At 38.9% G+C, this 12264-nt stretch overlaps 1 protein-coding gene across 1 annotated transcript in view; it reads left to right on the plus strand.

Annotated features, from left to right (window-relative positions):
* ARHGAP20 (Rho GTPase activating protein 20) overlaps window positions 1–9745 on the plus strand; it is a 128886-nt gene extending 119141 nt beyond the window's left edge. The window contains exons 12-15 of the mRNA XM_021696426.1: window positions 2435–2544; window positions 4786–4975; window positions 6320–6434; window positions 7526–9745. Of these exons, the coding sequence (XP_021552101.1) occupies window positions 2435–2544; window positions 4786–4975; window positions 6320–6434; window positions 7526–9381 (2271 nt within the window). The 3' untranslated portion in view covers window positions 9382–9745. The remainder of the gene's footprint in view (window positions 1–2434; window positions 2545–4785; window positions 4976–6319; window positions 6435–7525) is intronic.
* Window positions 9746–12264: the final 2519 nt, after the last annotated feature.

Consider the following 12264-nt stretch of genomic DNA (forward strand, 5'->3'; position numbering starts at 1 on the left):
ATTTAAAAAGTTAAAGCCTACATTTTCGAATATTTTCCTTACTATGCTATTCTTCACAGCACCACACTTAAAATTTTGTATTTTTGAAGCTATTATCAAGAAATATGGTTCTAGAGGAGTCAAATTGTATTTCAAATTGCAGAAATATCACTGGTACAAAAATAAGCAAAAGAAAAATGACTGAAAAATCTGGTTAAATGGGTTCCAAATAATTGAAGTTTTGTAATCGGGTAACTAACTGTGTTACTCTCATTTCTTCCAAGTGGTTGCAGGAAAGAAGATACTTTGTGCCAAACGTTTTTGAGCTTTTGGTTTGGTTTGTTTCTTGTGTTTAAGACTATTTGGAAGTGGTACTTAAGTTTTCCTTTAATTTTTTACTTATGCTAGTTTTGCTTAAATACAAGCTTAATTCTTTAAACTGTTATGAGAAGAAAATTGCTTGAGACACTGTAACTTTGATCCATTAGACCTTTGAGGAAAAGTTCATTTTTAATCCTGCAGGAATCTGATCTCAAATTAATTTGGGAGTTCTGCTGAAGACCTGGGTTCTGCTCTTGGAGGGGCGGAGACTTGAGTTGAGTGCTGTGAGCTGGTGATTGTCATTCAGAACCAGCGCTCACATCCTTTCTCAGCTGTGATGGTGGTTGTATTTCGTAACTTGTTATTCCAGCTGTGGAGAGTTCATTGAGATGTTACGGGTTATTATCTTTCAAGTGTAGGTTTAAGATTTAATGATGTTTTTCTTCAAGACAGATCATAAGTATGTTTTCCACTGAGATTTAAAAAGAGAACTATTGTCACTGCCCCACTTTGAAATAACAAATTTTGCCTCTTCTAAATCTGACTTTTAAAGTAAGTGCAGCAACTAAAATTAGTTTGGAATTATGAAAATTCAATAGCTTTACCCAAAAGGAGATGACTTTTGTGATGACACATCTCAATTACAAGTATCCAGGTACATTTCTACAGAAGATATAATAGAACAGAGAAAGACTTTGAAGTAGTCTCTTCCTACTTGTTAACCGTTCCAAAAAAAATGTATGGTAATAGGTGACATGACTACAAGAGATGTTTTAAATTATCTTAAAATCTCAGTTACAGTTAGTTGGCCTTCCCTTGTTCCTCATCAACATGTGGCCATGTGAAAAATAGCACCAGTTCAGTAATGACCTCTACTGTGTCTGGGACTGTGTGTGGCATTGAGGTGTACAAAGAAGAGGTAGGGTCTATGCCTGCCCTGGAGGAGCTCATACTGGGGAAGATGCACACCTGATCAGCAAAGTGTAACAATCAGATGCCACAGCTTCCCTGGTAGTGATAGAAACATGACACAAGAGTAACAGGTTGTGTGTTGCCGTTTGTAAGGCACGTAGGTAAAGTTGCTGACTTGGTTTTCTAGCGAGAGTTAAAACTGCCTAATTGCAGACTTTCACCTGTCTCCATGTTGTAAGCAGGAACTTGCAAGACCGTGGGTACAGTGCTTAGATCTGAAGTTGAATTTTTTCTGCCTAATGTTTACTGAGGTAGAGATCAGACTTTGTAAGCCTGGCCTTGTTCATACCATGCCAAAAGCAACAGAGAGTTGGCCTAGAACACAAATGAATATAGGACCAGGACCAAATTTAATTTATTTTTAAGCTTTTTAGAAACAAAAATCACGCAACAAATACCCTTGGTCATATCCTATTTGTGATCTAGTCTGGTTTCACCACACCCACCCCCACCGGCAGTCTCAGCAGACTAGGGTCTCAGAGGATAATGTACCGGGGACGTGTTGAGTATGCGTCAGGCATGTGGGTGCCGTCCCAGGCCCCCAGAGCCCAGCCACACATAGCCTGGAATGCTTCCTCCCCCGTCTCGAAATACATGAGGGGAATGCCAGGAGAAACTCCGAGGGCCTCTGGATGGAGTTGTTCACCAATGCCACTGGAGTATAAAGTTCCAGAATAACAGGGACTTTGTTTTACTCACTTCTCTGTCCTCAGCCCCTCCAACAGTACCTGGCACATTGGAGCAAATATGTGTAGAATGCTCAGATGACTGACTACCACATTAGGAACCTCACAAACATCTTAGTGCATCTCTTTGAACCGGTGATTTGAGAGCGGAAATATAAAGGACTTAGGATGGTTTGCCAGACCCTGTCATGTTGTCCTGGTTGGCTAAAACGTACACAAACGAGATTGCAGCCCAAACAGGTTGTCCTTATCTTTCCCACTATAGTCCAGACTCCAATTTCCTCTGGTTTTTGTTAGAAAAAAAATCAAAGCCTGTGTTTCTACGTGTGCACGACCGTGGAGAGTTGGCACAGAGCTCCATGTACTCCAAAGAAGGGAAGACTTAACTCTTCAATGAAATGTTGCTTTTTTATTTCCCCAGTACATATTTAGCATGAAAATAATGACTTAAAATATTTATTTCCCTTCTGTGTAAGGATTTTCTACGAAATATTCCAGGAAGTATTTTTTCATCAGATCTCTATGATCACTGGGTCTGTGTCATGGATCAAGGAAATGATGAAGAGAAAATAAATACAATTCAAAGGTAATTATTCTAATTTAGTCATGTCTCAAAAATACTTTAAAAAACATAATTTGTAAGCTTGTCGATTCAAGTAATGATGACTATCAAAGTCATATCCATGAGGACCAGGTTTATGCTAGCTGCTATCATTGTTACTGTTGTTTTTCCCTAATCTTATTAACATAGAATACTTGACCATTGTACACCTCCTCTGTATCTGAATCTGATAGGAGCTGAAACCCATTAAACTAATAACTACTATCATATACTCATTCTACAATTTATGATCTTAATTTTGGTAAATACTTAACTAACCAGACAGCTCCTTGTATATCTCATTCAGCAACTGAATTCATATGGAGAAAATTCCCTCTCCTCAAGGAACTTGCAGTCTTAGTAGAGTAGATAGAGAAACCAAGAATTACAGTGTAGCATAATCAATGCTACAGAAGAGATATGGAGGAGGGTACTGCAGAGGGACAGTTAACTATTGAAAAGTGTAAAGGAAAAATGAGTTGCAAAGCCTCAGTCTTATCACAAAGAATGCATTGTCTATTCTAATGCAAAGGGAGCTTGCTGGCAGAACTCACCACCCATATTCCTGAATGTTTCGTGCATTATAAGAGAATTGGAAAGAAGTGTCCATTAACAAAATGCAATACTCCCAGTTCTGTAAAAACCCAAGAATCCTAATATCATTTATCTGCATATGCTTGTTTAGTACAGTTTTTTTCTTGAGCAACTTTCAAATATGAATTATTATTTATACACTGCTATTGGTAGACACCTTTTATCAGTAGAACTTAGTACAACTGTTAAAGACACCAGAAATCAAAGCCACATCACACATACTATCTACGCTTCCATTATGGTTCGGTGGAAGCCATGCAGAGATAATGACCATCAGCTTCTCTGCGTTGTTGCTCATTGTCTAAAACTGTGTATCCTACAAACTGTTAAAGGTTGACTAAAAAAAAAAAAAAAAAGTAAAATTAAGACTCATACAAATATAAAATGAACACATGTGAAAATTTTTATTTAAATCTTTAATTGATGAGAGAACCAGTTAGATGTTACCATCAGTTCGAAGATTTCAAACTACCACAACTTACATAGTTGCATCAGAAATGCTGAAATGAATTTACACATAGACACAAAACTGGCTTTTTCTACTGGAGCATGAAGAGGGAGCAAATAAATCATGTCTCTCCACCAGACAGAATTTTCAAGTCTACAGACAAGTGTTAGATGCAGTGCTATCAGAAGTCTACAATTTACAGAGTTGTAAAATAGCTCAAAGGCATAGGGCCCCTATGCAATCAGATAACCCAGAAGAGTATGCTAGACAGCACCTTACTTTCCATTGAATGCACTCAGGAATCTCTCGGTTTATTTCAATATCTTTTATAACTTGTCCTTACAAAACTATCCTCAGTGTCAGTCCGTCACACTGAAGGAAGGCCTCTGTGCTCTTTATGCAGGAAGAGTCACATTACCTTATCTTCCCTCCCAGATTGCAGACTTCTGTTGAAAAAAAAAAAAAAAAAACAACCATGAATATCAACATATATGTCTTTTTCCTGGATGGTAGTCAATATAATTTTCAATGAATAATAATTTTAAAATCCCTTATCAATTACAAAATAGGAACAGTAGGAAATGTACTATTATAAGTTTGACTTATATGTGAAAGTGATACCAGTGAGAAAAAGAAATTTGGGACAAAATTGACATTGGAAGCTGGTTGAGCAGAACAGAAGCTGTCAGAATGGACCTGAAAGTCTTAATAGTTAAGGTTTGGGTTCTCACCAAGAGACAGAATTCCTGTATTGCTACTTAGAAATATAGAACCACTAAAATTTAATTGTTTAATTTCATCAAAAAGCTTTTTGGGGGGGGGTCTTGGTTGAGAATATTCTGAAATGTTACAGGATTTGCCTAAATTAAAACACATTGCACTAATTTCAGGTCAATATTTCAGGCAGGCAGCATTTTTTTTTACAAGCCATTTTTCTGCATTCTTTTGCCTCTTCATTGGGTTGTGAAGACAGTGTCCAAAATAAATGAATAAATCCCCAGTACATATTTTCATTCTTTCTGTATAGGCAGTCCCTACTTTGCATGTACCATATTAACTGAAACTCTTGCATATCTGAACTGTGTTCTTGCTTTGCATGGTTCCCCATGAAAAGCAAGGGTTGCTTATCTACACAAGTTTTTTATGAAATGTCTTTCTTAAAGAGTGCGTTTTTCTGTCTTTAGGCTATTAGACCAGCTTCCGAGAGCCAATGTTGTTCTCCTAAGGTATCTTTTTGGGATATTACACAACATTGAGCAGCATTCCTCATCCAATCAGATGACTGCATTTAATTTAGCGGTGTGTATTGCTCCAAGCATTCTTTGGCCTCCTACTTCCTCCAGCCCAGAACTAGAAAATGAATTTACAAAAAAGGTAATGAAGTTTTTCATTTTTATGCCCTGGGGGACTGAGTTCCCATTTTGAACCTCAAATTCAGGGTATTAATTCTGAAAGATATTTTCTGAAATAACTTAAATACACCTCCTTATAAATTTGAGTGTACTGAGTATTTTATCCTATTCTGGATAGGATTTCTTGAGCAAAACAGAGATAGCAGTTGGGTTACTTCTCTTTACCTTCAAGGAGGCAAAACACTATGACTGACTTAAACCTTAGAGTTATATAAGAAAGCAGATGATATGATTTAATAAAAAGGGACTCTGGACTTAGACAAGCCATTCCTCAGCCCCACCACTTGCCAGATGTACAATCTTGGATGCAGTTAGTTCTGTTGATCCAGTTTCCTCATCTAAAAAATGGAGGTGGTGATGATACCTAGTTCATACTGCCGTTATTTGAAATCCCACCCCTCTAGTGCCTGGTAGTTAAGAGGGGGCTTAGGAATATTAGTTCCTCTGGCTCCCAACACTCTGCCTGATCCTTCGCCTCAGCTACTGGGGCAAGGAACCTAAGGAAACATTCCACTGCATCTCAGTGGAGGCACAGAGCTCCTGCATAAAATCTTACCTCCTCCCCCACCTTCTCCATGGAGCCTAAGGGAAGGAAACACATAGGTAGAGACTAGTGAGGCAAAATGCAAGTTTTCTCTCTAGCTGTCTCCCTACTTCACAGGAAACCCACAGAGGATGCCCACTTCCCACGCTATGACAACTGCCTTTTATATATGAAATACATTTCATAAGTCTTTACCTAATGATACTTCATGAATTTTAATAAGAAAGTTTATTTCTTTACCCCAAATGCCCTGTAGAGAATACTTTGTTAGCCTAATTTTATTTCATTTTTTAAAAATTTTATTTATTTAGAGAGAGAGCAGGGGGAGGGACAGAGCTGGAGAGAGAGAATCTTAAGCAGACTCCATGCTGAGTGAGGAGCACAACGTGGGGCTCAGTCTCACGACCCTGAGATCATGACCTGAGCTGAAATCAAGAGTCAGATGCTTAACCGACTGCATCACCCAGGGGCCCCAAGTTACCCTAATTTTGAAGATGTAGCATTAGTATTAAAAAATGTTAACATTGAGCTAAGGCCACAAGAAACTTTAGTCCACCAATTAAAATTAATATCTACACCCAAACTACTCTTGCAAGTATCATAGTTTTTTAGGGGGAACTGTTTTGTATATTTTTAAAGCAGACATGAATTTTTCTCAGGATTCTTTTTCATTTTTGGTAAAATCAGGAACTATATATGAAATGTGCTTTATAGACATTCTATATGGAAAGTAGCACTTTGTTTTTGTCCTTTTTTGTGCAGGTTTCTCTGCTTATACAATTTCTGATTGAAAATTGCTGTAGGATATTTGGAGAAGAAATCACTTCCCTCTTGGGACAGGTTTCAGTGAGATGTGATACTAGAGAGAATGCCTCAGGTATTGTGAATAATTGGATTGGTTTTTGTGAGAAACAGACATGTGCCTGTGAAAATGCTGGGACAGTGTCCTGGGGCCTGCCGCAGCTCAGTCAAGGAAACCTCTGACTTCAGTCATGGGCCTAGGGTTTCTGTTCCTCCTTGGATGACCTGCTAATAGGTCAGGTCATGTTAACACAGTGGTGGGGTTAAGAAATGTGTAAGATGAGGTCCAAAACTTCCAGAAGCATCATATGGTATGTTTTTAACCTTTTTTAAAATAAACCTTTACAAGGATCCCTAACATATATAATAGAACGTCTGTAGCTGAAACTAGAGTAAGAAGTCCCTGAAGATGTAGAGGCAGGGCTTGGTCTTCTCCCCCCTTCTCCTTCGAGTGGCCCCGAGACACTTCAGCCTGCTGCGAAACAGTTTAGAAACAACTAGCACTGTGGGGCCAGGGGGGATTTTGAAACCATTCAACCTTCCAGAATATGAATTCCCAGACCACCAATTACTAGTTATCTTTGACCAATTATTCTTTTTTTTTTTTTTTTTTACTTAAATTCAGTTAGCCAACATATAGTACATCATTAGGTTTTGGTATAGTGCTCAATGATTCATTAGTTGCATATAACCATTTTTGCCACTGAACATCAATATCTTCATCTATAAATATGGGTAACCATAATGCCTAACTTTTATGGTTGTTGGAAAGATTAAATAAAGTAGTGAACATTGAAGAGCTTGGGTTAGTAAATGATTCCTCTGAGACCAAACCATGTGTGCTCACCCACAGTCATGAACCTGCATATACCTTGCATTCATTCCTTTATATTTGGTACCATTTCTTGGTATTAACAACATGTCCTTATTGCTTTGAGGAGATCTTAATTAAGAAAGCCTATTTCTTCGGGAACTGAGATAAATTCAGTACATAACTCAACATATTTTTTTTATTCTGGGAAGACTGAAAAAGATCCTTTCTAAGAGTAGGAATCTGAACAATCTCCATAAAAAGAAAATTAAACTAAGTACCATAGATTGTTTTTTTTAAGGCAGCATGTATTTTTGGTAAGCAAAAATGTTAATTGTGGTTTGATTTTTTGACAGATATCTCTTGCTTCCAACTGAATGACTCCTCCTATGACAGCTTGGAAAATGAGCTAAATGAGGATGTTGATGCTCCTTGTAGTGACTTGGTAAAGAAACTTGGTCAGGGTAGCAGAAGCATGGACTCTGTATTAACCCTCAGTGACTATGACCTCGACCAGCCTGAGGTGGAAGGCCTTTTAACCCTGAGCGACTTTGACTTGGACCGTTCTAAAGATGAAGACATTCAGATGGAACGGCCTCATGAATCCAAGCCAGTGAACATTGCAGTAGTGTACACAAAGGTCCCACTGCGCGATCATGCCAGGGCCCCATCTGGCATGAGCACACCCAGCTACCTGTCCACAGCTGCAGCAGATGTTCCGAAAAGTCTGAGGCGACACCGTCGCTGCTCAGAGCCCAGCATCGATTATCTAGATTCTAAGCTTTCCTATCTCAGGGAATTTTATCAGAAAAAGCTACGCAAGTCCAGCTGTGATGCAATTCTCTCACAAAAAGATGAGGATTATCTGAAGCAGAATCAACCCCTCCAGGAAGAGGGTAAGACCTATTTTAAACAGAGTTTAGTCGCAGGCACTGATACCAAGAAAAATGCCACTAATAAAAATGTTAAGAAGAAAAGCTTATCTGGTAATGAAGGAAATCATGTGAAACTTTTTTCTAAATCCAAGCCAGTGGCCATTTCTGTGGCATCTTATAGTCACATATCCTCACAGGATCATCCCAGGAACCAGCCCTTTGGTGCAGATACATCTGGATACTCCCCACCAAACACAGCAGATGCCCTCAAGGGTTCAAGGAGGCACCGGCGCTGCTCAGAGCCCAACATGGATGACCAGCACTGCAAACTGACCTATCTCAGGGGAATTTATTCAAAGAAACAACATAAAACTAGCTATGAAGCTGGTCTCTTGCATGGAGAAGAAGATTATCTCAAGCGGCACAAGTCACTGCAGATGGAGGGGCAAAAGCTCATTAATCAGAGTTTGGTCATGGGGATTGAGGTGGGCAAGAGTAGTGGCACAAACCAAAACACTGAGAAGGGTTTACCCCCAAGATTAAACATCTGCCCAAGGACTAGCTATTCCAGCTTGTCCTCCCCAGGAACTTCCCCATCTGGCTCATCAGTGAGCTCCCAAGACAGCGCTTTTTCTCAGATTTCTGAACACTCTGTGTTTACCCCCACTGAAACTTCCTCTCCAATAGATTGCACTTTTCAAGCTCAAAGAAAACAAGAAGAGCTTTCTTCTGATTTTAGCAATTCCAGCCTCATTTCTGCAACTCCTGGTCCCTCATCAGGGCAGGCCAGCAGCCGCCTGGCTTATACGAAAAAGGATACTGTAGAATGGCATTCACAAATACATTCTGTAACTCTTCACCCAAGCACATGGTTGAGAAATGGTGTGGCCAGTTTGAAAAACTGGTCCCTCAAAAAGAAGGTAAGGGCATCCAGACCAGAGGAAAAGAAAGTCAGTTTTCTAAAAGGACCCATGGAGCCACCTCCACATGCTCCTGGTATATCAGAAGCCAACCCAGTACAAGAGAGACAGAAAGACATGCCCCAAAGGGCACCTGAAGAACTTGGAACTGTGCAAACAGCCCAGTGGTACAGTTCTTACCCCAGCCAGGACTCAGAGAGACACTGTAGGTCTCCATTCAGCCTAGTGGAGGACAGACTCAAGCTCTGTGTGAAGTCACACAAGGATGGAGAGAATAGTGAGCAGTGCTTTCCTGGTACTCTGCCTTGTAAGAGATCCTCACCCAGCTCTTTGTCTGTGGATGATCTGTCCAGCCCAGACACAGAGCCTACAGTGGTTGGCGATACTGGGGACCAACATTTAGCCAAAGACATTTAACCACAGTAAGAATGTGATGTGTATAAGGACAGAGACAAGTCTAAGAATCTGATGTCTACAAGAACAGAAACTGGGCTAATAGTGATATAAAGACAAGATTATTATGACTCCTTTGTATAAATACATGGGATGGGTAGCATAAGGATAATCACTGCTAATACTTAGGACAACAAAAGAATTCTCTTTATTGAGACCATTTGGCAACAAGTTTAGACTAAAAAATTTCATCACCTGTTTGGGGGCTTTTCCTTATTAGAGCCTGGGATCGGTCCCGTCATGTGTTTTTAGAGGTATTAGCAGAGAGCCAGAGAAAACATCTTCTGTAGAGGAAACATGCCTTACATGAGATTAGTATCCTGAAAAGGCCAGGATATCATAAGTGAAGAATAAGGACTGTGGAGAGAGGGGAAGGGTGCAGAGAAACATACACATTCCATGGAATGTTTTCAGTAACTACGCAAGAAAAATGCCACTAATCATTAAAGTATTAAAAAAAAAAAAAAAGAAAGCATGTCCAGTATTGAAGGAAATCATGTAAAACGTTTCCCTGAATCCAAGCTAGTAGGCATTTCTGTGACATTCTATAGTCATATGCCCTCACAGGAAGATTCCAGGAATCAGCCCATCGATGCAGCTAGAATGGAATAAACTAGAATGATTCAACAGCCATGAGTATCATAGTTTATTTGTTGGTTGTGTTCATTGATTTATTTTTCCATTGGTGTTCCACTGCTCTGCAAAGGCTCCAGGACATAGAGCTCTGAGGAGAAAGAAGGAAAGGTTGCTCGTTTCAATATCCTTTTCAGAGGTGCTGTGCTTAGGGACATTCCCCAGAAATGCAACTTTTCCTATTAGAAGGTGACCTCCTGACAGCATTCATTATCCTAGTGTGGAGGAAAAGATCGCCACACCAGTCCTTTCTCTGTTACACGAAGTTGTTGCCAACATGTGACCAAAGCATGGCCCCTCTTTGCTGAAAAATGTTTTTCTACAGCCCTGCCTCTTAGATTAGCGAGCCAGAAAAATTACTGATAAATTGTCCCTTTTCTGATTGTCATTGGCAGTTGAGTAATTTTAAGTTGGCAGGTTTTATAAAGAGTCACAGAATGGAACGCCCACCAAAGCAGCAGTCGGGTCTTCTCAGACAGTCATTGGCTTTGGATTTTCTCACCTCCAGAAGTTTTACATATTTTTGTCCCAGATGATTCATGGTTTATATTCCATTAGTTTATCTCATATCCATGAATACTTCTCCCCTCTCTTGCCTTAAAGATTATACCAGTATATCCCCTGGGTTATATCCATGGATTGGTTAGGCCTCACCAGCCAGTAAGGAGGGATAGAATCAGGAATGGATATGCATCTTCCTTCATTGTAACTACTTACTTATAAGAAGTTGCTTAGAACCCATTTGGCCTCTTTAGTTCACCATCAGATGGACCTTTCTCCCACAAACTAACTTATACCAAATTATTTTTCTTGGCCACTAGAAAACTTTCATGTCAAATGTTCTTTCCCTGTTGTCCTAAAGGTTGCATTTTTCAGTTATAGAAAAAATAATAATGTTTTCTGTAAAGTAGAAATCCTTTCAGTATTAGCTATACATGCTGCCTACCTCTACGGGACATGGCCCTGTTGGCCCTAAGCATTGTAATTAACTCTCAGAACTCTGTATCCAAAGAGCTCCTTCATGACACTGGCCATCTCAGTCACAGATGTGAAGTAGATTTTACCTTATAAACAGCCACTCCTATATTTAGAATCCTGAGTGTCCATATGCATCTTTTGTGGTATAATATATAAAGGCAACAGGGATTCATTCCCCTTACCCTTAGGGCATACTACTGTCGGAACTGCAAGATGTGAAAAAAGTTCTTACGGCTTGGAGTGTCTTTCTGGAAGAACTTGTTTCTCCACTTAACAAAATAATAGTTCTCTCCTTTTTTTCTTTCATATGGTTGGGTAGAAAATTATCCACCCAATTTGAAGCATAGAAGAAAATAGATGCTGAGGTTTTCCATAACCATTCCTATTCTCTGTGTTCCCTTAGATACTCCTGTAATACTTAATGTGAATAGTTTGTTAATATTGCTGTAGAGTATTATATTGTATGATTGGAAGACAGACTACGTGTCATTTTATTATACTCTGTCAATCTATAATATATTAGACTGATGCTTTATCTAAAATGCTTTGAGTTTGTATAATATATCTTGACAAATTTTACTACCATATGTAATGTAATAAATGTGTATTTTTGTACTTGCAGAAACTGCTGCTAACTTTTAAAGTTGTTTGGTTTTCGAAGCACTGATAATGGATATGTATGAAGTCCATGCTGTCTATTAAATAAAAAAAAAAAAATTCTGTAGCATTAACAATCCCATCAGCAATATTGCCCTTTTGTAGAATTGTTTTAGTTAATGAACCCAGTTTCTGCTTCACATTGGAAATTTTATAAAATGTATTTAATATTGAATTGGAACTTTGAACTTCTAGTCATAGACCCTGGTCAGTCTTTCTAGAAAAAGAGGGTTTTTTTTTCTTTTATATTTTCCTAATCTTATCATTTACCAAACAAGTCATGCTTTAGACACATAGTCTTCATTTTCTTAGGCATTATGATTTCATTTTGCTCCTAGACTCAGATATAGTCTATATTCTCATATCAAGAGAACCATTAACTCACTTTGATTGATTGTATGAGATTCTCTTATCTAAATTTGAACCATTCTAACCAGAGTACCCAGTTGACCCCAGGCACATCCAGATATCCCAAGGTGTCTGGATTCAGACAACCCAACACATCAGTACTTCCAAAGTCATATAAACTTACTAAATGTTACTGGTTTCTCATGGCTGTTGCATATTTGCCTTCTCGAA

Source organism: Neomonachus schauinslandi, chromosome 11 (genome assembly GCF_002201575.2).
Source record: "Neomonachus schauinslandi chromosome 11, ASM220157v2, whole genome shotgun sequence".
NCBI lineage: Eukaryota > Metazoa > Chordata > Mammalia > Carnivora > Phocidae > Neomonachus > Neomonachus schauinslandi.